The sequence below is a fragment of the Equus asinus genome, chromosome 23, assembly GCF_041296235.1.
Source record: "Equus asinus isolate D_3611 breed Donkey chromosome 23, EquAss-T2T_v2, whole genome shotgun sequence".
Classification (NCBI taxonomy): Eukaryota; Metazoa; Chordata; class Mammalia; order Perissodactyla; family Equidae; genus Equus; species Equus asinus.
The window spans coordinates 17,581,047-17,604,834 of NC_091812.1; the positions used below are offsets into that span (position 1 = coordinate 17,581,047).

Consider the following 23,788-nt stretch of genomic DNA (forward strand, 5'->3'; position numbering starts at 1 on the left):
GAGGTAGTATGTAGCCTTTGGTTTTTACAGTTACTGAAGTGCCGTTTCTTCAGTAACACAGTTTTTAAAAAACTATTTTTGAATTACAGGTTTTTCACAGTGATGTTGTATGTATATTTCACGCTGATTAATGGCAGTTTATTTCACTATGTGGAACTGAGTATTTATGTTCAAAGAAAATATAAGTACCTTCAATTTTGGGGCTATTCATGTGTCCTCTAATGGGCAGTAAGAGTTTTTGAGATGTTAATTAGGTTCATTATTCTCTTTGGTGCCTCATGGCTGAAAAATTTTAAAGGCTCGTACTTGCTCTCCTCAAACCTCCTAGTTCCAAACTATTTTACATTTGTTATCACTTTAGGATTAGGATTACTGCTTGATAGAGTTAAAATACTTTAAAGTCAGATAGCTACAAATATCTATGGAATTTTGTAGTTATGAACTTTATTTGTGTTAAAGCTTGTTTTTGTCTTAATTTCTTTGTGACTCAGGGCCTATGATTCTTAGTAGTGTTCCTTTGTGAACTCTGTCAAGGTCAGATACGGGTACAATAATTGATTCCATTCATCTGACCTCTGATATAAAGACTTAGACATTGTTAATTTTCTTTTTCTTCCTTAAAAAAGTTTTTTGTGTGCTTTTCTGTTGATATTTCAATCTTCCTCATCTGTTTTTAACCTGAGGAGAGAGACGCATACAGAGAAACACTGTATGTAATTGACTATAACAGGAATGACTTTTGGAATAGATAATAATTACTTATCTTAAAAGATTGTATGAATTTACTATTGTAGATTAATTTTACTAGTTTTGTTGTTGTTTGTGTTTTCTCATGTTGACAGGGTTGCTTTAGACACTCTTGCTGCATTGCTAAAATCAAGTAAGTTTTTAAATACTAGAAATACTAGATACTATTTTTCCGAGCATTCTATCTGCTTTGTTAAAGAAACTGGAAATGTAGATTTAGTCTACAGTTATAAAGCTGGTTTGTAATAATTTAATGTCAAAGTTGATTTTATCTTTTAGTACGGTTGATTGGTATACGTCATAGCTAATGTCCTTTATGTTTACCGAGCCATAATTTATTCAATACATTTATATAATTTTCAAGTACATTAACTTCCTTTTCTAAGTTATTTATGTAAACATAAAGCTCTGTTAGTGGAAGAAAGTAATATGTTAATATTATATAAGTATCATTTTTTAAAAGTGAAGCTAACCTGGTATTGAGAATGTTTACTATGAAGAATATCTTAAACAATTACTGTCTCTATATATAACACATTATTTTCATTTAGAACCTTCTTATTAAAGATTTTATTTCTACCATGAACTCAAATTTATAACATTAAAAATGAATATTAAAGTAAGTTTACAGTTTACTAAATTCGTTTACAAACTAAAGCACTGTTTTTTTTATCTTCAAAATCGAAGCATTGGAATAAATGTGTCTTGTTGTGATATGATGCCTTTGGAGAGTAATCATCTATGTTATGTTTTTCCTCTCTAAAACACTCAGTCTTTATTTTAAATATTAATTATTGTTAGCACTCTCCTGTTGGTTGATTAAATTAACATCTTATTTAACCACAATAACATTTCATCCTAAAGATCTGTGTTAATGGCTTTCAGAGGTATTTTTCCCCAAAACTGTCATCAAGAGTGAGACCAACTGCCCTTAAGTTTGAATGACCAGAATTGTATATTTGAATAGTAGCAAATGATTAATTGATTGAAAACCTGGTATTTGGTAAGGTAATGATTTATTAAATTTAAAATATCACCTTAGGTATGAATCTTATATACCAGAATATATAAAATTCAGTTAACAGTTTTATCTTTGAAATGAAATGTGTGGTACTTAGTTAGATTAGCCATGTAGCTTTATTTTCATATATGATGTGATAAACTTTAGACCAAGATCAGAACACTTGGATTAACTTTAAAAGATATTTGTAGCCTTGCTTTGATGTGTCCTGACTTTGTGGTTAAAATTTTTTAAAGATTAATTTTTAAATTAATATAGGCATATATTTTTGATGTAGAGTAGATTAAAGTAGCTATTAAAACTAAGCTCTTATTAAAGATTCTCACAATCACTAATAACAAAGTTACTAATTCTAAGTCAGTAGAAACTAAAACTCTCATAAGTTTCAAATATTTTGTAGAAATTAATCAACCTAAGGTGATTGAAATTTGATATCTTCAGTTTTAAATAGTGATCTTCCTTCTACACCCTGCCTTCTTCTCCTTCAAAGGAGGGTGGTGGGCAAACCTATCTGTTTACTCCATCAGGTGAAAAAGTAACTGAAAAGTAGAATGACTCTAGTTTATATTTATTATGTTTTCTTATGGCACACAGCACTAAATAGAATAAAAATTTAATAATGCAAAATGATATTTAGTAGCACACTGAGTATTTTTAAATGCACTGTGGCATTTTGGAATATTCTCATTAATTGATTTTTTAAAAACTTGCTTTTTGGTGGAAGGACAGTAATTTACTTTAAAAGCATAAATTAGACTACTATAGTAAACCTGAGAGAGTATAAAGCAAAGAATATGTATACAGTCATGCGCTGCATGACGATGTTTTGGTTAATGACAGACCATGTATATGATGGTGGTCTCATAGGATTAGTACCATATAGCCTAGTTACCATCTAGGTTTGTGTAAGTCCACTCTATGATGTTCCCACAAGGATGAAATCACCTAATGACGCATTTCTTAGAATGTATCCCTGTCGTTCAGTGACACATGACTGTACACACAGTGCAGAAAGACAGGTGGCTTCGTTGCTGTCATTGGAGTATAGGTTAGATGCTTTGTCTAAAGGGAGACCTAAGTTGTCTTTTAACTAGAGAGGGAAGAAGGGACGTAGGCTGGTTGTGAGTTAGGTGTCCTGAACACATGAATAAGACCCCTTTGCTAAGCTGTTTTAGTTGTGCTCATTTGCAGATAGCTGTGTTCATTTCTCTTAAGGGTCACTCAGCACCTGTGTTTGAGTTGTGGGCAAGTTTCTTATTTAATTTTTAATAAAGATTTAAGTATTCCTCACAAATACCATTTAGACTAGTGGGAATTCCAGTGGAAATACAGTCTGTAATAGGACTTAAACGATCATCATGTCTTTTAAGAAAATCATATTCACAGCTAGTAAGCTAAAGGCTTTTATATTCCAATTGGTGTAAACAGAGTCTGTATATTCATTTAAAACATATGAAACTATTCTTAGTCAAAACTATTGAACTAATTTTGTAAATAGCCACAGCCTTAGCTGTCTCTTCTAGACATAACAGACATTTAGAGCTGTTACATAGGAGCCCCCTTCCTCCGTGAGTTTCTTCCTGCTTTCTAATGTCAGAACATAATTTCTGAGAGGACGTCAATCAGTTTTTTGATCTCAGCATCTTGTTTTTATGTTTTAGGTGTGTATTAGCACCTTTGGAAACTGTAGTGATCTTTCAGGCAACTAAAAGCAGGAGGGCCTTACTGTTGTGTTATCTTGGTGTTCATGCTGTGAGCCTGGGGGTTATTTTATAGGGAAATGAAGATTAGGAAGAGACTGGTATTTCTTTGTAACTAAACAACCTCAAATGGGTTGGTATTCCACATTACCTTGCACTCTGATGATTGGCGCCCCCATGTGGTGCTGGCTGGCTCAGGATGTTGCTATGATATGATTCCCTTGCTGCCATCTTAGTGATATACACCCTTTTGGTTAATAATCTTAAATATTAACACTTCAAAAATAATAAAATAGGTGAAATTTGTGGACTTATTTCTGTTAATTCTATTCCAATAAAATTGAATATTTACAAAATAATTTTTAATGTAGTTTCTATTACATTAAAAAATTAGTGACCAGAAGGCACCATTGTCTAATCATACAGTGCTCCTTAACATTTTATTTACTAAAAAGTTGTACAAATATTTTTAACTTAGTATTGTTATGACGTATATTTATATCATTGGGATAATTAAAACAATTAATTTCACTGGAAACATATAAAATTTGTAATAGGAGTTACAGTCCAATGGAGTTAATTTTAGTGAAAACACACAAAGTTTGCAATGGAAGTTACAATAATGATAATGACTTTTATCAAAATCGTATTCACAGCTAGTAAGTTAAAGGCTTATATGTTCCATTTGATGTAATCAAAGTCAGTATATTCATAAGTTATAAAATACATGAAACTTTTGTTAAGTATTAACATTTAAAAATATGTAGTCCTAATTGTATTAAAGGCATTTTAATACTTATTAACCACAAAACAATATATGGTCAGGTTTCTGGAAAATGTAATTTGCCATCTGGAACTTGTCATATTTATTTTTTTATATTAAAAAATATTTAAATATGTGGCTGGCATATGGTTTTTTTGAAAAAAGAATTATAGGAATTCATTACAATGTTGTGGTTAGGTTTTTAATTTGATTTTTTCTACCGCTTTCTCTTGTCATTTAAAAAATATTCTTTCTCAATTTTCTTTTGTTAAAGAAACAAATGCCAGGAGAGCTGTAGACAGAGGATATGTTCAAGTCCTTTTAACAATTTATGTAGATTGGCACCGCCATGATAATCGGCATAGAAACATGCTCATTCGGAAAGGAATTTTACAGAGTTTAAAAAGTGTTACAAACATCAAGTTGGGAAGAAAAGCATTTATTGATGCCAATGGGATGAAAATTCTCTATAACACTTCACAAGTGAGTTTTTAATTTGCTTCCTGTTATTGTGATTATGTATTAATGATATTATTTAATTCTTGAGAAAACTTAGTATTTCTTAAAAATATTCAGGAAAGTATGATAAGTGTATTAAAAAAAATCTGAAAACTAAAAGATCGTTTTTCACATGTGACCTCAGACTGAGTTGCATATGTCTGCAATGTGAGATTGTTTCCTACAGGTAAAAAGGAAGATGTGTAGATCTATCTGCTGGACAGGAAGGGGTTCCATGTAGGCATGGTGTCCAAGTTGTGCAGTCGGCTGTACTCAGTTTTGCATGTTCCCCTCATAAGGTATTTAGGGATCCTTTGCAGCTATTAAGTCCACTCTGTTGTCTGTGAGTATTCTCCGTGTCTTCCTTCTGGATAGAGCGTTTTTAGAGAGGGCACAAAAGTGAAGCCTGGGGCTGAGGATCCTGGTTCTGCCAGCCACCTTAAGCATAACCCTTGTTGACAATATCTTTAGCAATATTTTTTGTAGCATCTCTAGAGGACTTTCACTTCCGGGGAGTGAGGATGTTGCACTGTGACCCTTTTGTTTTTAGAAGGCTATAATTGTTAGAAAGATACCTCTTGAAAATTCCAGCCAGTTATCTTGGTTGTGCACTCTTGGTCTTACACACAACAAACAATCTTTTCCTATGTGACAGTAATTAAGATATCTGAACACACATTTTATGTTTACCTTTAGCTTTTTCTTTTCTAGATCAATCATGTGCCCTTGGTTTTACTATTCCTAATATAGGCAATGACAGGTATTTGATATATAAGAAAAAGTTGGGTGACTTTGTTTATAACATTTGTCATTTCTGAGCCTTAATCTGTTCTGATAGGTCAGATGTGAAGATGTGTATTGAAAATTTTATGGGATATTAAAGTGTCATCTAAATGTCAATTGTCAATAATAATGGTGTTATATGAAATGGTTTCAAATCCTATCCATTAGCTCTTCTCAAGATTATATACCAGGACAGCAAATTAAACTCTTAATCACACAATCCTGATATTCAAGCTATTCTTTTCTAAGTTGAACAGCCAATTATTAGAGGTGCTATTGCATGATAATGATGTGTTTCTGAGAAAGGCTCAGCCAAATGCATGTTTCTTTTTATTTCTTACACATTTCTTACTATCTTTCTTACTTAATCCTTTTTTTGCTTCTTCCTTTAAATTTTCTTTTTTATTTTATGCCCTAGTCTTGCTAAATGCTCCCTAAATCACTCATAGATATACTTAATACTTAGGTGACTTTTGGTACCAAAGATGGTACTGACTTCTACTTAGTTAAAATTTTTATAGAAAAGCACTACTAAATTTGCCACGTAAGGTTGTTTCACAAAGAGATACTTCTGAATAGTCAAAGCTATTTTATAATTACATTATGTTAAAATAATGGTTTTTGTGATATTTGTTACTAGAAAATTATTAATGTATTAATTTCTGAAATCATGTAAAATTGGTTCAGTTATTCACAAAAGGCAAATTATCTTTTTTTTCTTTTCTTAAAAACCAGGAATGTTTGGCAGTCAGGACCCTCGATCCTCTTGTCAACACCTCCAGTCTGATAATGAGGAAGTGTTTCCCTAAAAATCGCCTGCCACTCCCAACAATTAAAAGTTCTTTCCATTTCCAGTTGCCAGTTATTCCTGTGACTGGACCTGTGGCCCAGCTCTACAGTTTACCCCCTGAAGGTAGGACCACGTGCTTACTGCTGGCTCTCAGTGGTTCTTGGAATTGTGTGACTCTGTTGACTTTTTGTTGTACTTGTGTCCAACTCCCCAGCAATAGAAGGCCTTAATGGACACAATAAACTTTCACATTATATTTTACTTAATAAGTGTTTCTTTAAATATAAGAAATTGAGGTCTAGTAATTAAGGGAAGTAGTGTGGGATGTGTTACATATATGTAAATGTGAACTGCGAAAAAATTTAAGCATCACATAGCAACATTATTTGATAGTTTTATATAAATTTTCAAAATGTAGGAATGTAAATAAACATTAAATATGTAGGTAATTATATTTGAGCTTACATTTGTAGCTTTTTAATGAACTTCATTTTTTTTAAGTTAAAAATATCTGATCACCAAAATGTTTTGGGTTATGCTTAACAAAACTTGCACATAACTTCCCCAAATGAAAATATGAAATTATCAGAAGAAGGCTGTTTGCCATTTTCTGTACAGTACTGTAGGTACCTAGCCAGGGAAGTAAGAGTTTAAACTTATTAATGTGGGGAAAAAGTGGAATTTTTTTGATAAGATCTAGCAAAATGGAAAAGAGAAAATAGTCTAGGCTATTAATAGAATTTCTAAAGTATTTTCTTGTCAGTTGACCACTTTTTGAAAAAAAATTGAAGGTTCTTATATTTAAAAGCAATATTTTAAATAAAGTGGTTTAAAAGAATTTTCAAGTAGTTATGATTAATTTTAGTATCTTTGATATAGATTTATAATGGTATATATCACAGAGTACACTAAGATTTTATTTTATTTTCTTTTAAAGATTTTATTTTTTTCCTTTTTCTCCCCAAAGCCCCCCAGTACATAGTTGTATATTCTTCATTGTGAGTCCTTCTAGTTGTGGCATGTGGGACACTGCCTCAGTGTGGCTTGATGAGCAGTGCCATGTCCGCGCCCAGGATTCGAACCAACGAAACACTGGGCCGCCTGCAGCGGAGTGCGCGAACTTAACCACTCGGCCATGGGACCAGCCCCTAAGATTTTATTTTTAAGATGTTTAATTATTAAAGTATAAGTTTAGTCTACACAAAATATCAAAATGGATTATTCAGAAACTTTCTTTAAAAGGTTTAAAAGTCTAAGACTAAGTCTGGGACTTGAATGAGATAGCTAAGTGAAAACAGTGGTCTAATTCCTTCTTTGAATTCCATTTAAAATTACCAACAAATTTTAAAAATAGGGGAAAATCTGTATTGGATCCGAAGACTAGGTAAAGGAACATTTTTTGTTTTTACCTAACAAACATAGAACCCATGCAACAAACGTGATGGAAATATGAATACAGAAGAGTGTCAGCTCTCTACTCAGTCTTCTTGAAATGCAGTATCTCTGGCTCCAAGTTGAGGTTCCGCCAGCACCTGATTTGGAGGGACAATCAAGGGGCAGTTGGAACCCTTTCTTTCCTGTATCTCAAGGGTGCGGGAGTAGGATTGTGGGGATTTAAATGGTGGTTCGAACTGGTAGAAAGCTGGTGAAACTTCTCTATGATACGGCAGATAGTATCACTGGGAGGGAGAAAGGATATACCCCATAGTGTTCTTTATTCAGTGTCCAGAAGAATCACAAGGTAGAGAAACTGACTTCATGTAGTGAATTCACCAAACATGGGAAAAAAATGGCAGAGATGATATTTTTCTGAGGATTCCTTTTCGGCCCCATCTGAGACTGATGGATCTCTGAACTAGAAATGGAGATTTACATTGACTAACAGGCCTTTGTGATGAAGATGTGAGTGGAGTGTTCTAATAGCAACTGCATAGACACAAGGAAAATACCCTCTTTCTTCTTTCTGTTATTTTCTCACATATCAGGCTTCGTTACATTTATCACAATTTTCATTATTTTTTCCTTCCTCAGCTAGAGTATAAGTTCCATGAAGATAGGACTGTTGTTTTTTTCTTCATTTTGTCCTCAACATTCATTAGATTGCATGAAACGTAATATGTGCATTTAACATTTGTTGATGAATGAATTGAGCTGACCTCAAGACTTACTCCCTTGAACATTAAATGCCAAAAGATAGTGAAACAGCATCTACAGAGATTTGAAGGGAAAGAGTTCTGACTCAAGATTTTTGAACCCTTATTAGTTGCCATCCATATGTGAAAGTACATATTCCTAGGCATGTAAGGGTATAGAAGTATGTTATCCAGGTACCCTTCCTAAAGTAATTGCATGAAGTATTACTCCATTCAGGCCAGCGATGAATTATGATGTCAAGAATACAGAAGACATAGGAGCAGAGTAATTGTATTAACCATTACAAACTGTTAAATATGTAATACTAAGTAGTTGCTCTGCTTTTAATTTGAAATATACTAACTAATTCTTGGTGAAGGATACATACTATACAGTTATAAAAAATTGCGTCTTTTACATAAATAAACTAAAATTTATATTGATAGCTTTCCTAATATTACACTATTCTTGCATTTCTAAAATTATAATTATAGAACTAGTGGTCCAAATATGTGTTTTAAAATGTAAAAGTAACATCTAGAACCTTAGGCTTGGATCCACTGAACCATAGGAATCCATGGATGGACTTCAGAGACTATGAACACTTTGAATTCTATATAAGATTATGTATGTTTTTTTTTCTTGGAAAAAATTCTTGAAAGGGTGCATTCATCACTACTATAGAAAAGCAAGGAAATTTCAAAGATGCACAAAATCCTGAGAGTGCTAAACACCAAGCAAGAAAAAGCAACTCAGCTTCAGTAATGAGATATTTAAATGGATAAAATACTCCTATTAAAAGAGAGACTCTCAGATAGGGTTAAAAAACAAAATCTAAGTAGCTGGTATATACTGAAGACAGCAAGGATTGTTTTGTACAATCTAGATAATAACAAGTGTGCCAAATTCTAGAGCAAAGATAGATAAAGCTATAATCATTTGAATAATAAGGAGAAATTGATAGAAACATAGTATGAGTGGGTGATTTTAATACACTTCTAAGTTCTTGGTGAATTAAGTAGAGGTTAAACCAATCTAAGTGATGCTAAAGATAACTCTTGTTAATACGTTTGAAAATATGATTGAAATGGACAATAGGAAAATATGAATAACTAAATTTGACTTTAGTAGTAGAAAACCTGCAACTGAGGATGCAGTCGGGTTGTCTTCAGTGAAGACACCAAGTGCTGATGACTCTGTAGATTAGTTCTCTCAACTTTCAAGAAATTTTCCTATGCTTTATTTTCTAAAGCTTAGGGAAAACAAGGAAAGTTTAGAAGCTAGCAAAACCTGGTAAGAATGACCTGAAAAACCTACAGATCATTGTCACTTGTGAAAATAAATATTAAAATCCTAATATATTAGCAAATTGAATTGAGCAGTATTTTTCACGTATAGGAGACCTTGACAAAGTGAGGATTATTTTTACGAAAGTAAGTTCATTGTAGTATGTAGTCGTATGTAGTATGTATAATTAAGCTATAGTAATTGATATTATTTAGTGGCAGTGGCACAAGAATAGATCGTTGGAATGGAAAAGGTCTCAGACACCCTAAGCTATATGGCATTTCACATCTGGAGTATAAAACCAAGGGAAAATACCATATAAAGGAAAATATTTGAAAGGTTTGATTAAAAGTTAAGCCCATATATTCTCTCTGATGCTGAACTGCATTTTCCCTTCTCCCTGTCCAAGCAGTTATCTTTCTTGTTGGCAATAGGCTTTTCTGAATTCAGTCTTTTTCTTTTTCCCTAACAGTTCTTTCTCCAAATGTCAGTTCTTCCCTTGTTTATCCATGACTAACTGCTGTTAGTACAGTTGCATAAATAGACCCAGGTTACCATATGCAATATGAATACTTATTTTTTTGCTATTTCCAAAATAGTTTAAAAAGCAATTTGTTAACTGTGTTAGTTAGGATAGAATGAGCTGCTATTTCAAAGTGACCCCATACAGTGCCCTAGTCATTCAAGTAACAATTGTAATAACAGGTATTTTGGTAGCACATTCTCTTTGCCTGGGACATTACATATCGTAACGCCTTTACTGCTCACAAGAACACTATGAGTGTGGCATCTCTGTTTTATAGATGAGGAAACTGAGACACAAATAACTTATGTAACTTGCTCAAGGTCAAATAGCTAGTAAGTGGAGAAGCTAGGACTTGAATTAAGTATTCTGTCTCCAGAGCCCCTTTGCTACACTGCCACAAGATAGAAGGTTTTTTATATTATTTATTTATTTTTTGGGAGAGGAAGATTGGCCCTGAGCTAACATCTGTTGTGAATCTTCCTCTTTCTGCTTGAGGAAGGTTGTTCCTGAGCTAACATCTGTGCCAGTTTTCCGTTTTGTATGTGGGATGCTGCCACAGCATGGCTTGGATGAGCAGTGTGTAAGTCTGCGCCCGGGATCTGAACCTGCAAGTGCTGGCTTGCTGAAGTGGAGTACATGAACTTAACCACTACGTCACCAGGCTGGTCCCCACAAGATAGAAGTTTTTTTCTCATATATCCATCCGAAAGATGGGCAGGAGAGCCTGGGCAGTAGGCCTCTGTTCTACCAGGTCATCAAAGGAAACTGGTTCTTTTTGTTTTCATCATCTCCTATGGTGGTTTCCTCATGTGTATGTGGAAAATGGTAATGAAAAAAAGTGGAGAGGGCAGTTTTCTTTTTAAATAGTGATTAAGTTTGCGTGCTCCACTTCAGTGGCTTGGGGTTCACTGGTTCAGATCCTGGGTGTGGACCTATGCACCACTCATCAAGCCATGTTGTGGTGGCGTCTCACATAGAAGAACTAGAGGGACTTACAACTAGGATATACAACTATGCACTGGGGCTTTGGGGAGAAAACAAAAAAAAGAGGAAGATTGGCAACACATGTTAGCTCAGGGCCAATCTTCCTCACCGAAAAAAAGCGTACTTTAAAAAAAAAGAAAGAATTTCACCTAGAATTTGCATTTACCACTTTATGTCACATGCCATTGGTCAAAACTTGGTCATATGGCTGTAACTACTGTGAGGAAGGCTGGGATCTATAACCTCTAGCTAGAACTCAGAGGTGTTGGTGCTAAAATGGAGAGGAGAACAGGCGGGTAGGGAGGAGTTTATAATCTTCACTGTAATGAGTCACATTGGAAATGGAAGTCAAGAAGAGTCTAAAGAAGGTGATGTCAGCAAAATGTTGGGGTAGGAGGTACCAACGCTTGTCTCCCATACAAATACAACAAAAACAACCAACCAACTAAAAACTGATGAAAATATCTCAGGGATGGTTCTGGGCTACCATGAAGAAGCATCAAAAACCTTGCAGAGCTCAAAAACTGAGGATGGTCGAGTAGAAAAGTACAGGAAACATATTATCTACGTCACCTTGTCCCCCAGTCTAGAGCAGCTTGGCACCAGGAGGGTTCCCCTCAGAGGAATTTCACCTGACAGGGAAAAGGAAAGCAGAAGAATCCCAGCAAGCCTCATTTCTATGGACATTTGTAGCCTTTGCTACTGAGGTCTCCCACGTCTTCGTCAACGCTGATCCCAGCTGATGGAGCTGCCTCTAGTGCTGCCCAGTGTACCTGCTCCTTGGGGCTGGGGCTGTCACTCTGGGCCCGCTGTTGCTGCATCTCCCTCTGGCTGAAATCTGGCAAGACCCAGAGACCCAGACCCCTTTTCCATGAGAGATCTGCACGCTCTTGCATCTAAGACACTAATGCTATGCCAGACTCCACTGCTGCTGCAAATGCACCTGTGTCCCAGGACCCAGGCACTGTGCTGGTTCTGCATGCACCTAGTCCCAGGACTCCAGTTCTGCTGCTGTTCTGAGTGCCAGCATACCAGACCAGGAGCAAAGAGAGATCTCCTTAGGTAGAACTTCCTCCCATGGGCAAAAAAGGAGAACAAGGAGACCACAGCAGCCTTTGCCTCCAAGCAGCCCAATAGCCCTAGCCACCACTGCCACCTGCAGGACCTCCATAGTATTGGCCACAGAAGACCCTTGCAGTTTGTGCTAATGTTGACCTCAGCTGATGGAGCTGCATGGAGACTGTTACTGTGCCTTCCCAGAAAGCAAAGATCCTATATCCTACCCAGCCATTGCCTTCAGGTGCAAGTCTTTCCCTACCTAAGCCTGTCTGAAAAGGCTAGAAGAGGTGACTGTGCTCTCAAATGTGTAGACATCAACACAGAGCCATCAGAAACATAAAAAAGCAAGAAAACATGACACTACCGAAAGGAACACAGTAATTTCCAGTAACTAACCCCAAAGAAATGGAGATCTGTGAGTTACCTAAAAAAGAATTCAAAAATAGTTATTTTAAGGAAGCTCAAATAATTTAAGAGACGACAGATAGACAACTCACTGAACTTAGGAAAACAATACATGAATAAAGATAAAGAAGTCATAAAAACAACTAAGCAGAAATTTTGGACCTGAAGAATACAGTGAATGAAATGAAAAATGCAGTAGAGGACTTCAGCATCAGGATCAATCAAGCAGAAGAAGGAATCTGTGAACTTGAAGACAGATCTGTTGATATTATCCAGTCAGAGGAGAAAAAAGAAATTGGAATGAAAAAGAGTGAAGGAAGCCTGTGTGAATTATGGAACACCATGAAGTGAAACAATGCCTGTATTATAGGAGTCCCAGAAGTAGAAGAGACAGAAAAGGACAGAAAACTTAAAGAAATAATGGCTGAAAACTTACCAAATCTGGGGAGAGATTTGGCCATCTTGGTCTGTGAAGCTCAGAGATCTCCAAACAGATTCATCCCAAAAGATCTTCACTGAGACATTATAATCAAGCTCCATAAAATCAAAAACAAAGAGAGAAGTTTGAAAGCAGCAAGAGAAAAAAGACTTATCACATACAAGGTAATTCTGATAAGGCTAGTAGCAGATTTCTCAGCAGAAACCTTAGGCTGGGAGAGAGTGAGATGGCATATTCAAAGTGCTCAAAGGAAAAACTGTCAGCCAAGAATAGTTTACCCAGGAAAATTGTCCTTTAGAAATGAAAGAGAGATAATGACTTTCCCAGAATAACAAACGCTGAGGGAATTTATGACTACTACACCTGCCTTACAAGAAATGTTGAAGGGAATTCTTCAAGCTGAAAAAATAGGGTGCTAATTAGTAACATGAAAACATATGAAAGTATAAAATTTACTTTAAGGGTAAATATGTAGTCAAATTCAAAATACACTAATATTGAAATGGTAGTGTGTACATCATTTTGAACTCTAGTATATAGGTTAAGAGACAGAAGTGTTAAAAATAAATATAGCTACAATATTTTGTTACTGGATACACAATATAAAGCGATGGAAATTGAAACATTAACCACATAAATTGTGGGGAGGCAAGTAGATGGGTAGAAGTTTTTTATACAATTGAAGTTGTTATCAGCTTAAAATAGATGGTTATAAATATAAAAAGTATTATGAAAGCCTAATGGTAACTACAAAGCAAAAACCCATAATTGATACACAAATGATAGAGAAGAATCAAAACATGACGCTACAAAAAACCGTCAACTCAGAAAGAAGGTGTAAGAGAGGAAGAAAGGAACAAAGGGCCCACAAAACAATCACAAAGCAATAACCAAAATGGCACTAGTAGAGTAATTACCTGTAATTACTCTAAGTATAAATGGTTTAAATTCTCCAATTAAAAGACATAGCATTGCTGAATGGTTAAAAAAAATAAGGCCCAACTATATGCTGCCTACCAGAGACTTACTTAAGCTTTAAGGATCCTCATAGGCTGAAAATGAAGAGATAGAAAGAGATATCCTTGCAAATGGAAACCAAAAAGGAGGAGGGGTAGCATACTTACATCAGACAAAATAGACTTTAGGTGAAAACCTGTAACAAGAGACAACGAAGATCATTATGTAATGATAATGGGGTCAATTAATCAAGAAGATAGAATAATTATGAACATGTGCACCCAATATTGGAGCACCTAAATGTATTAAAAAATTAGTAAAAGGTCTGAAGGGAGAAATGGCAATGTTTCCTAATATTAGGAAACTTAAATGCCCCACTCTCAACAATGGCTAGATCAGACAGAAAATCGATAAGGAAATAATGGATTTGAATGGCACTTTAGACAAAATGGACCTAACAGACATATGCAGAAAATTCCATCCAATAGCAGCAGAATACGCGCTCCTCAAGTGCACATGGAACATTTTCCAGGATGTGTCATATGTTAGGTCACAAAATAAGTTATAATGAGTTTAAAAAGATTGAAATCACATCAAGTATCTTTTCTGACCGCGATGGTGTGAAACTAGAAATCAGTAATAGGATGAAAGCTGAAACATTCACGGATATTTGGAAGTTAAATAACACATTTTTGAACAACCAGTGGGTCACAGAGGAAATCAGAAAATATCTTGGATGTAAACAAAAGTGGAAACACAGCGTATCAAAACTTTTGGGATGCAGCAAAAGTACCTCAAAGAGGAAAGTTTATAGCAGTAAACACCTACCTTAAGAAAAAAGAAAGAGCCAAATAAACAGCCTAACATTATACTTCAAGGAACCAGAAAAGAAAGAATAAACTAAGGCCAAAGTTAGCAGAAGGAAGGAAATAATGAAGACTAGAGCAGAAATAAATGAAATAGAGACTAGAAAGATATTAGATAAGATTAACAACACTAATAGTTGGTGTTTTGAAAAGATAGACTTGGCAAACCTTTAGCTATACTAGGTAAAAAAGAGAGATGACTCAATAAAATGTAAATGAAAGAGGAGACATTACAGCTGATAGCACAGAAATACAAAGGATTGTAAGAGGATACTGTGAACAATTATACTCCAACAAATTGGACATTTCAGAAGAAGATAAATTCCTAGAGACACAAAACCCACCAAGACTGAATCAGAAATAGAAAATCTCGTCAGGCCAATTACTAGTAATGAAATTGAATCAATAATAAAAAATCTCCCAACAAAAGCCCAGGACCAGATGTCTTCACAACTGGATTCTACCAAACATTTAAAGATAGTCCTTCTTAAACTCTTCCAAAAAATTGAAGAGGAAGGAGCACTTCTAAACTCATTTTATGGAACCAGCATCACCCTGATACCAAAGCCAGACAAAGATGCTACAAGAGAAGAAAGTTACAGGCCAGTATCCCTGAGGAACGTAGATGGAAATGTCTTCAACAAAATACCAGCAAACTGAATTCAACAACAAATTGAAAGGATCATACACCATGATTAAGTGGGATTCATCTGTGGGATGCAAGGATATTTCAACATCCACAAATCAAAATGTGATACACCACATTAACAAAATGAAGGATAAAAATCGTCTGATCATTTCAATAGATGCAGAAAAAGCTTTTCACAAAATTCAAAATACTTTCATGATAAAAGTTCTCAACAAATTACGTATAGGGGGAATGTTCCTCATTGTAATAAAGCCTGTATATGACAAGCCCATAGCTTACATCATGCTCAATGGTGAAAAGTTAAAAAGCCTTCCTCTGGAATCAGGAACAAGACAAGGATGCCCACTCTTGCCCTGTCTATTCAACATAGTACTAAATATCTTAGCTGTAGCAATTAGACTAGAAAAAAGAAAAGGCATCCAAATCAGAAAGGAAGAAGTAAAATTATGTTTGTAGATGACATGATCTTATATATAGGAAACACTAAAGTCTCCACCAAAAAACTGTTAGAACTAATAAATGAATACAGTAAAATTGCAGGATACAAAATCAGTATACAAAAGTCTGTTGTGTTTCTATACACACTATCAACGAACTCTCTGAAAGAGAAATTCAGAAAACATTTCCGTTTATAATAGCATCAAAAACAATAAAATACTTTCAAATCCTTAGTAAAATTTATTTGTAATACCTGTACACTGAAAACTATAAGACATTGATGAGTTTGAAGAGAACACAAATGGAAAGATGTTCTATGTTCTTAGATTGGAAGAATTAATATTGTTAAAATGTCCATACTACCTAAAGCGATCTACAGATTCACAGAAATGTGAAAAACTATCCAAAAATTTGTATGGAACCACAAAAGACCCCAAATAACCAAAGCAGTCCTGAGAGAGAAGAACAAAGCTAGAGGCATCACACTTCCTGATTTGAAACTGTTAAAAACCTATAGTATTCAAAAAGTATGGTACTCAAATATACCAGGCACATAGCCAGGTGGAACAGAATAGAGAGCCCAGGCATAAACCCATGCATATTTGGTGAACCAGTTTTTGATAAGGGTGCCAAGAATGCACATTGGGGAAAGGACAATATCTTCAATAAATTGTAATGGGAAAACTATGTATCGACGTGCAGAAGAATGACACTGGAACCCTATCTTACAGCACTCACAAAAATTAACTTAAAATGGGTCAAAGACTTAAATATAAGACCTAAAACTGTAAAACTCCTAGAAGAAAATGTAGGGAACAAGATCCTTCTGATTGGTCTTGGCAATGGTTTCTTGGATAAGACACCAAAAGCAATAGCAACAAAAGCTAAACACACACAGGGACTACATCAAACTAAAGAGATTCTGCACAGCAAGGGAAACAATAAATTGAAAAGGCAGCCTACAGAATGGGAGAAAATATTTCCAAACCATATATCTGATAAGAGGTGGATATCCAAAATGTATAAAGAACTCATACAGCTGAATAGCACAAAAGCAAATGATCCAAGTAAAAAATGGGCAAAGTACCTGAATAAACATTTTCCCAAAGAAGGCATACAAATGGCCATCAGGTATATGAAAAGGGGCTTAACATCACTAAACATCAGGGAAATGCAAATCAAAAGCACAGTGAGATATCACCTCACACCTGTTAGAATGGCTATTACAAAAAAGACAAAATAGCAAATGTTGGCAAGGGTGTGGAGGAAACAGAACACTTATATCTTGTTGGTGGGAATCTAAGATGGTAGAACTATTATGGAACACAACTTGGAGGTTCCTCAAAAAAATAAAAATAGAAATATCAGCAATCCCACTCCTGGGTGTTTATCTGAAAGAACCGAAATTATTATCTTGGAAGAGTTATCTGCACACTCATGTTCATTGCAGCGTTGTTCACAGTAGCCAGGGTTTGGAAACAACCTAAATGTCCTTCGAGGTATGAATGGATAAAGGGAGTATAGGAATATTATTCAGCCAATAAAAAGAAGGAAATCCCACCATTTGCAGCAACATGGGTGAATCTGGAGGACATTATGCTAAGTCAACTATGCCAGACAGAGAAATACAACTATATGGCATCACTTATATGTGGAATGTTTTTTTTAAAAACCCAGTTTCATAGAAACAGAGAATAGAATGATGGATGTGGGGACTGGGGTCGTGAGGTCAAAGGGTACAAATTTTCAGTTATAAGAAGTTTAAGTTCTGGAGATAATAGTGTACAGCATGGTGACTCTAGTGTATACTTTAAAGTTCCTGAGAGTAGATCTTAAGCAGTCACACACACATACACAGACACACATGCACAAAGTATTAACAGTGTTAACTGTGAGGTGATGCCTGTGTTGAGTACCTTCATCTTGGTAATCATTTTACAGTGTATATGTATATCAAATCATCACGTTGTACAATTTAAATATGTACAATTATATTTGTCAATTATTCCTCAGTTAAAAAAATTTTTTAAAAGTTTAGAAAAATGTCCTTTAAAAATATTCTCTAGATGCTGGCCCCGTGGCCAATGGTTGAGTTCGCATGCTCCGCCTCAGTGGCCTGGGGTTTCACCGGTTTGGATCCTGGGCGCGGACCTAGCACTGCTCATCAGGCCATGCTGAGGCGGCATCCCACATAGAAGAGCCAAAAGGACCTACAACTAGAATATACAACTGTGTACCAGGGGGCTTTGGGCAGAAGAAGAAGAAGGAAAAAAGACTGGCAACAGATGTTAGCTCAGGTGCTAATCTTTGGAAAAAAAAAAATTCTCTACTTTGTTTTACAGCCCTCAGTTACTTACCTGAGTACTTTCAGAGTACTCTTCTACTCTTCTTTCCCTGTCTCCTCCACTTTCATGGTCCTCTTGTCCTTTTACATTCTGTCCCCTGAGTTTCTCTCTAGTGTATATTCATTCTTCATCCCTATTACTGCTGTATCGGTCCAGACAGTTGGTGTCTTTTTCCTCTACTGATTGGTCTCGCTCCACATATATGTTCTCTCTCTCACACCTGCCTTCTTTTGAAAAATGTAAGTTGAATTAAGCAATTCTCCTCCTGAAAATCCTCAGTGCTTATCTTCCATAGGGTAAAGATCTAGGAGGCCGGCTTGGTGGCGTAGTGGTTAAGTTTGCGCGCTCTGCTTCAGTGACCCGGGGGTTGCTGGTTTGTATCTTGGGCACGGACCTACACATTGCTCATCAATCCATGCTGTGGGGACATCCCACGTAGAAGAACCAGAAGGATCTACAACTAAGAGATACGACCATGTACTGGGAGTTTGGGGAGAAAAAACAAAAGAGGAAGATTGGCAGCAGGTGTTAGCTCAGGGCCAATCTCCCTCACCAAAACAAAGAAACAAACAAAACACCCCTGAGGGGGGAGAATCAAACTACTTGGCCTACTATACCCTGCATTTTCCTATTCTTATTTGCCTTTCTTAGGACTTTCCCAAGCATGTAAGTTAAGTCGTGGTTAACTTATTATTTTCTAAAGATATCATCTAAATTCTTTATTTAGCGTTATTTCCTCTTCTTAAAAGCCACACTCACCCACCCTTATGTTCACCTAGAAAGCTGCCGTATTTTCTTCAAGATACTACTTATTACCTGTTTTGTGAAGTGATCACTGATAACCCCTTGGCCATGAGCAGTTTGTAATTAGTTATTCCATCCCTTGTTTTCCCATAGCATTTTCAAGTATATGCCTTCATTAACGTGTATCTTTTGTATTATAATTACTTGTTTACTCTTTTCTGCTCTTTAACCTCATGAGCTCCCTGAGGGCAGGGTCTGTATTTACAGATCTTTTAAAAAAATCCCCAGCACACAACACAGCACATGGCACATGGTAGTTCTTGAAACACGTAAATGGGAAATGAATTGTAAAGGGATGAATTGAGTTATTGAAATTTATCATAAATAAGAAACAAAATGTTTGATTCAGGTTGTTGCAATGTAAGACATTAATTTTTTAAAACTGAGAACAATAGTAAAAAAACCCATACATTTTTTACAGTTTTTCTCCAAATTTTAAAGCACTGTTACTTTGTCTCATAGATTTTTCAACACTTGGGATATTTTTAATAAGAAATTTCATTTCCTTTTCCTTTGGTGGTTGAAATACTTTATATATGTCATTCTAACTTTGGATGTGCATGTTTTAGAATGCTTACCTCTGACCTACTTATAGCACATTTTGTATCATAGTGGATGACGTAGTAGATGAAAGTGATGACAACGATGATATTGATTTAGAAGCTGAAAATGAAACAGAAAATGAAGATGACCTAGATCAAAATTTTAAGGTGAGTTTAAATTTCTGTCTTTAGTCAACTTGATAAATTGTATACACAGTTGTAAAACAAAGATTGGGTAAATAGAGATAGCTAATGGTGGATTAATTTGTCCACATCTTTTTATTGTGGGTGACTGTGGACACTAAGCTATTGAAAGGGAAAATAATGTTGCTTTGAATGCATTGGTCTGGAAAGGGCCTTAAAATAGCTTATTTTCACTCTTCTCTGACCAGGAAGATTTTATCTAACTTTTCTGACTTAGATTTTAAAGTCTAAGGAAATTTAAGTTTGAAGGAAAGTGGTTTAACACTCTTTTAAGTGGCAACATGCTCCTCTTTCAGCAATCTTTAGGAGATACAAAAATAGTAGGAAAATAATAACTGATGGGTTTTTGGTAAGAATTAGTGTTTACATAATGATTCTTAGGTTTCAGTTGATTGGAAAGGGAAATGGACGTGCATTTATTGAATCGAGAAAAGATAAAAAATTATTGTCATGTTATATGAGATATTAAGTAAAGAGGCAGGTGAGTTTTGAAAATTTTATGGCACCTCTGGAAGTCTAGGTAGTCTTTACTTGATTTATTTAGTGGTAGAGGGAACCATTCTAATGTCTGTAGAAAAATATTTGCTTAACGCATTTTTCAACTGTTTAGCTTAGTCCTTCTGTCTCCTTGGGCCTTTTTGTCTTGAAATGCTGTTATCAAAATTGGGGCACACTGAGTATTTGACTCTCTTTGGATGTAGCATCTAAGATACTGGAAGGGGAAATAGCAGATATAGAACCAGTTTCATTATTACCAAATATGGTCCCCAAGGCAATCTTTGGCAAAATTGTCAAGTTAGCCAGTCTGGGTGACATGATGGTCTACATCCTGTCCTCAAGAAGCTACAAAGAAGAAAAACAGAGCAGGCTCTGATGGTGAAGGCAAAAGATCTGGGGTAACTGTGTGTTTGTGGTTCTCGACTTGATATAAGTAAAAGAACTGGTAGGATCCAAGAAGTGTTCCTTAGATAACAGAGGCTATATTCAAATCAACTTTTTGGATTCTTTGAGAGGTATAGGGCTAATAATTAGCAGATGGAGGCACAGGAAGGTTATCAGTGTAGCTTATAAGAGGTGGGGCCAGAATTCAGAATAAAGCAGGCTGGTGTGAATGTCCCCTCTCTTCACTGCTGTGCTATACTAAAATATGATTTTTCTTAAAGAAGTATAGAATTGTTGGCTCTTTGAGACTGCTGAAGTGTATTATCATTTTTCTTCTTTACCACTGTTGTCGTCTTACTGTCATTGGCTGTTAAATTTGGACTTTAATTTTTTCTTTGTATCTAAATACCGTCACTTCTTTCATGCCTCAGTTGAACTTGCTGCATTGTAGTGGGGATAATATTTGTTTGTGTTCTATTGTGATTGTGGTCTTAGACACTGTTTTTTCCTCACCACAGTGATTCCATTCTCTTGCCCCAGATTTTTCAGAGTTTGGAGTGTTTACAGAAACCTGGAGGTTCTAGAAGACTCATCTCCAGGTCGTCAGGTCTTGTTAGTCTATAAGCGTCAATGCATTCTTTTTTCCCTTTTCCCTCTTTGACTTTAGTAGGACTGTAAGGAGTGGTAGAAGGTGATTTTGTTTCTTTCTTCCAAGTCTATCAGTAGTTCTTTATCTTTGTTTTTCCCCAAACCAAAACACAAAATTGGCCTCTCAAAGTACAGTTTTCTTGCCTCACTATGCCTGTTTTACAGGTAAATTTTTTTTTTTTAAGTAGAGAGTCACTATGTAAGGCTATATTTTCACAAAATAGTATTGAATATTGAACTAGTATGTTTAGAGAAAAGAATATCTTTGTAAATTTTTTTTGTTATTTTGAAAGCATTGTCTACTTTATTAGATTCTAATCAAGAAAATTACATTATTTTTGGTTCATCAATGCATAATTTGAAGATATGTGAAATTACGTATGTATTCGTGTAATAATAATTACACAATAACGATGCAATAATTAACATGATACTCTTTAGATAAAACCAGTCTTTATTATTCATGGCAATGGGGAAAATCTTTTTATTGATTATACAAATAGTAGCTAAATTTCTGAATATGAAATAATGAGAAATACTTAGTATGTTTTTCCTTTTAAATTACTTATTAATATGAAAATGTATAAATATAGTCAGATACATGTATATAGAGCATTTTAAAGATTGAAGCATAGTAGAATACATTTAAGGATGAAAAATAAGTAGTTACTCTGATAGTAAGATAAATGCAAAAATAAAAATGAATACAAATTGAAAATGAGTGAGTGGTCTTCTTATCACTCTTTAGCCATCAGTGAAGGTAATGTGAGGCCAGAGTTGAGGGTCCTGGAAAATATCGTGGAAAGGAGGTAAACTGACACTTGTCTTTCTATCATGGGGTAGCATTAGCTCTTTGAACAGGTAGGAACCAATTTGATCCCGGATACACATCCTGTTTCACGGAGATCATACTTCTTTAAATTTACCCTCTTTTTTCCCAAAGGGGCGTGGAAATCCTTTCTGGCTGTTGTTCCACTCCTTACTTTACTTTTTCCCTGAAAAACTGAATGAGTGGTGCCCTGGGCTTTTCTAGGAGAGCGTTACTGACTATGGACTATGAGAGTGCGTGGTAATCATTAGTCTGTTGAGGCAGTGCTTTATGGAATCATTGACTTGTTTTACATTCTGGCTCCTCTCTTTGCAAGCTGTGTCATTTTGAGCAAGCCGCTTAACTTCTCTGTACCTCAGTTTCCTCTTCAAGTTAAATGGAGGTGATGATCCTGTATACTTCTTAGTGTTGTTATGCAGATTAGCTTAGTTACTATATGTAAAATCCTTAGCATGGTGCTTCATGTATTTTCAGTGCTCAATAAATGTTAGTTATTTTGATTATCACCACCACCATCGTATACTTACGGTTTTCAATTTAGTTTTCTTAAGTTTTACTGCACTTTAATATGAGCAAAATGATAATTAGGGAGATTGGGAGCAACATAACTTGGTCTTGATCTTGACGTTAGTTTTTCTATCTTGAGGAGCCCAAGTACTGTATTATATTAGAGTAACTTTGACCAAAGTGAAACACAGCAAAACAGCCAAAACAATAACAACACAACCACCACCCAAAAATACAAGCAAATTTTAATTTATGGTAAAATACAATCTTTATTCAGTGATTCTCTAATACATGTAATTAATAATTTGTGAAACTTTAAAGCTAAAATGTATTCTGTAATTTTACCTTTTCCTTAACTGGTGACTTGCTATTTTTGTTATTTCAGAATGATGATATTGAAACGGATATTAACAAACTAAAACCCCAGCAAGAACCAGGACGAACAATAGAAGAACTTAAAATGTATGAACACCTTTTCCCTGAGCTTGTTGATGATTTTCAGGTATAAATATAGAAAATTCAGCATCTTAACTGATTTTAAGAAAAAGTTCTTTTTTTCTCCAATAGACCTATAATCACTGTTTTCATTTCTAAAAAAATGAAAGTAGTATTGCTTTTCTGAGTGACATTAGACAATTACTTCTACACTTTGAGCTGCAAATTGCTTATCTGTAAAACGAGAGGACTAGCTCATTTAATTTTTGGAGTAGCGTTTTAAGTTTTTCATCACGTTGGTTCATCGCTTTAATTGACGTAGATTTTTACTCTTTGTAAAAAATAATCTTTAAAATGGTATTTTAAGATCTTATATTAAAGTTGTCTTTGTATCAGTTGAATTCAACTAAGGGGAGATAAGAGCTATGAAAGTACTGAATTAAAAATACAGTCTTTACATGTTGAATTTTTTTCCCTGATGTTCATGTATAATGGTGGAATGTGGGGAAGACAGGAAGACAACTTGAAGTCTTTAAATCTTAGTTGG

General features: G+C 35.1%; 1 protein-coding gene across 13 annotated transcripts in view; it reads left to right on the forward strand.

The window, feature by feature from the left end:
• AGTPBP1 (ATP/GTP binding carboxypeptidase 1) overlaps window positions 1-23,788 on the forward strand; it is a 176,548-nt gene that overhangs the window by 62,186 nt on the left and 90,574 nt on the right. For all 13 annotated transcript variants that reach the window (XR_011497240.1, XM_070495448.1, XM_044756663.2 and 10 more), the window contains 5 exons: window positions 843-880; window positions 4,506-4,714; window positions 6,248-6,425; window positions 19,807-19,904; window positions 23,192-23,308. Coding sequence is in view for 12 of the 13 variants with exons in the window: in XM_070495448.1 (XP_070351549.1) it covers window positions 843-880; window positions 4,506-4,714; window positions 6,248-6,425; window positions 19,807-19,904; window positions 23,192-23,308 (640 nt within the window). In the remaining variant the exon portion in view is untranslated. The remainder of the gene's footprint in view (window positions 1-842; window positions 881-4,505; window positions 4,715-6,247; window positions 6,426-19,806; window positions 19,905-23,191; window positions 23,309-23,788) is intronic.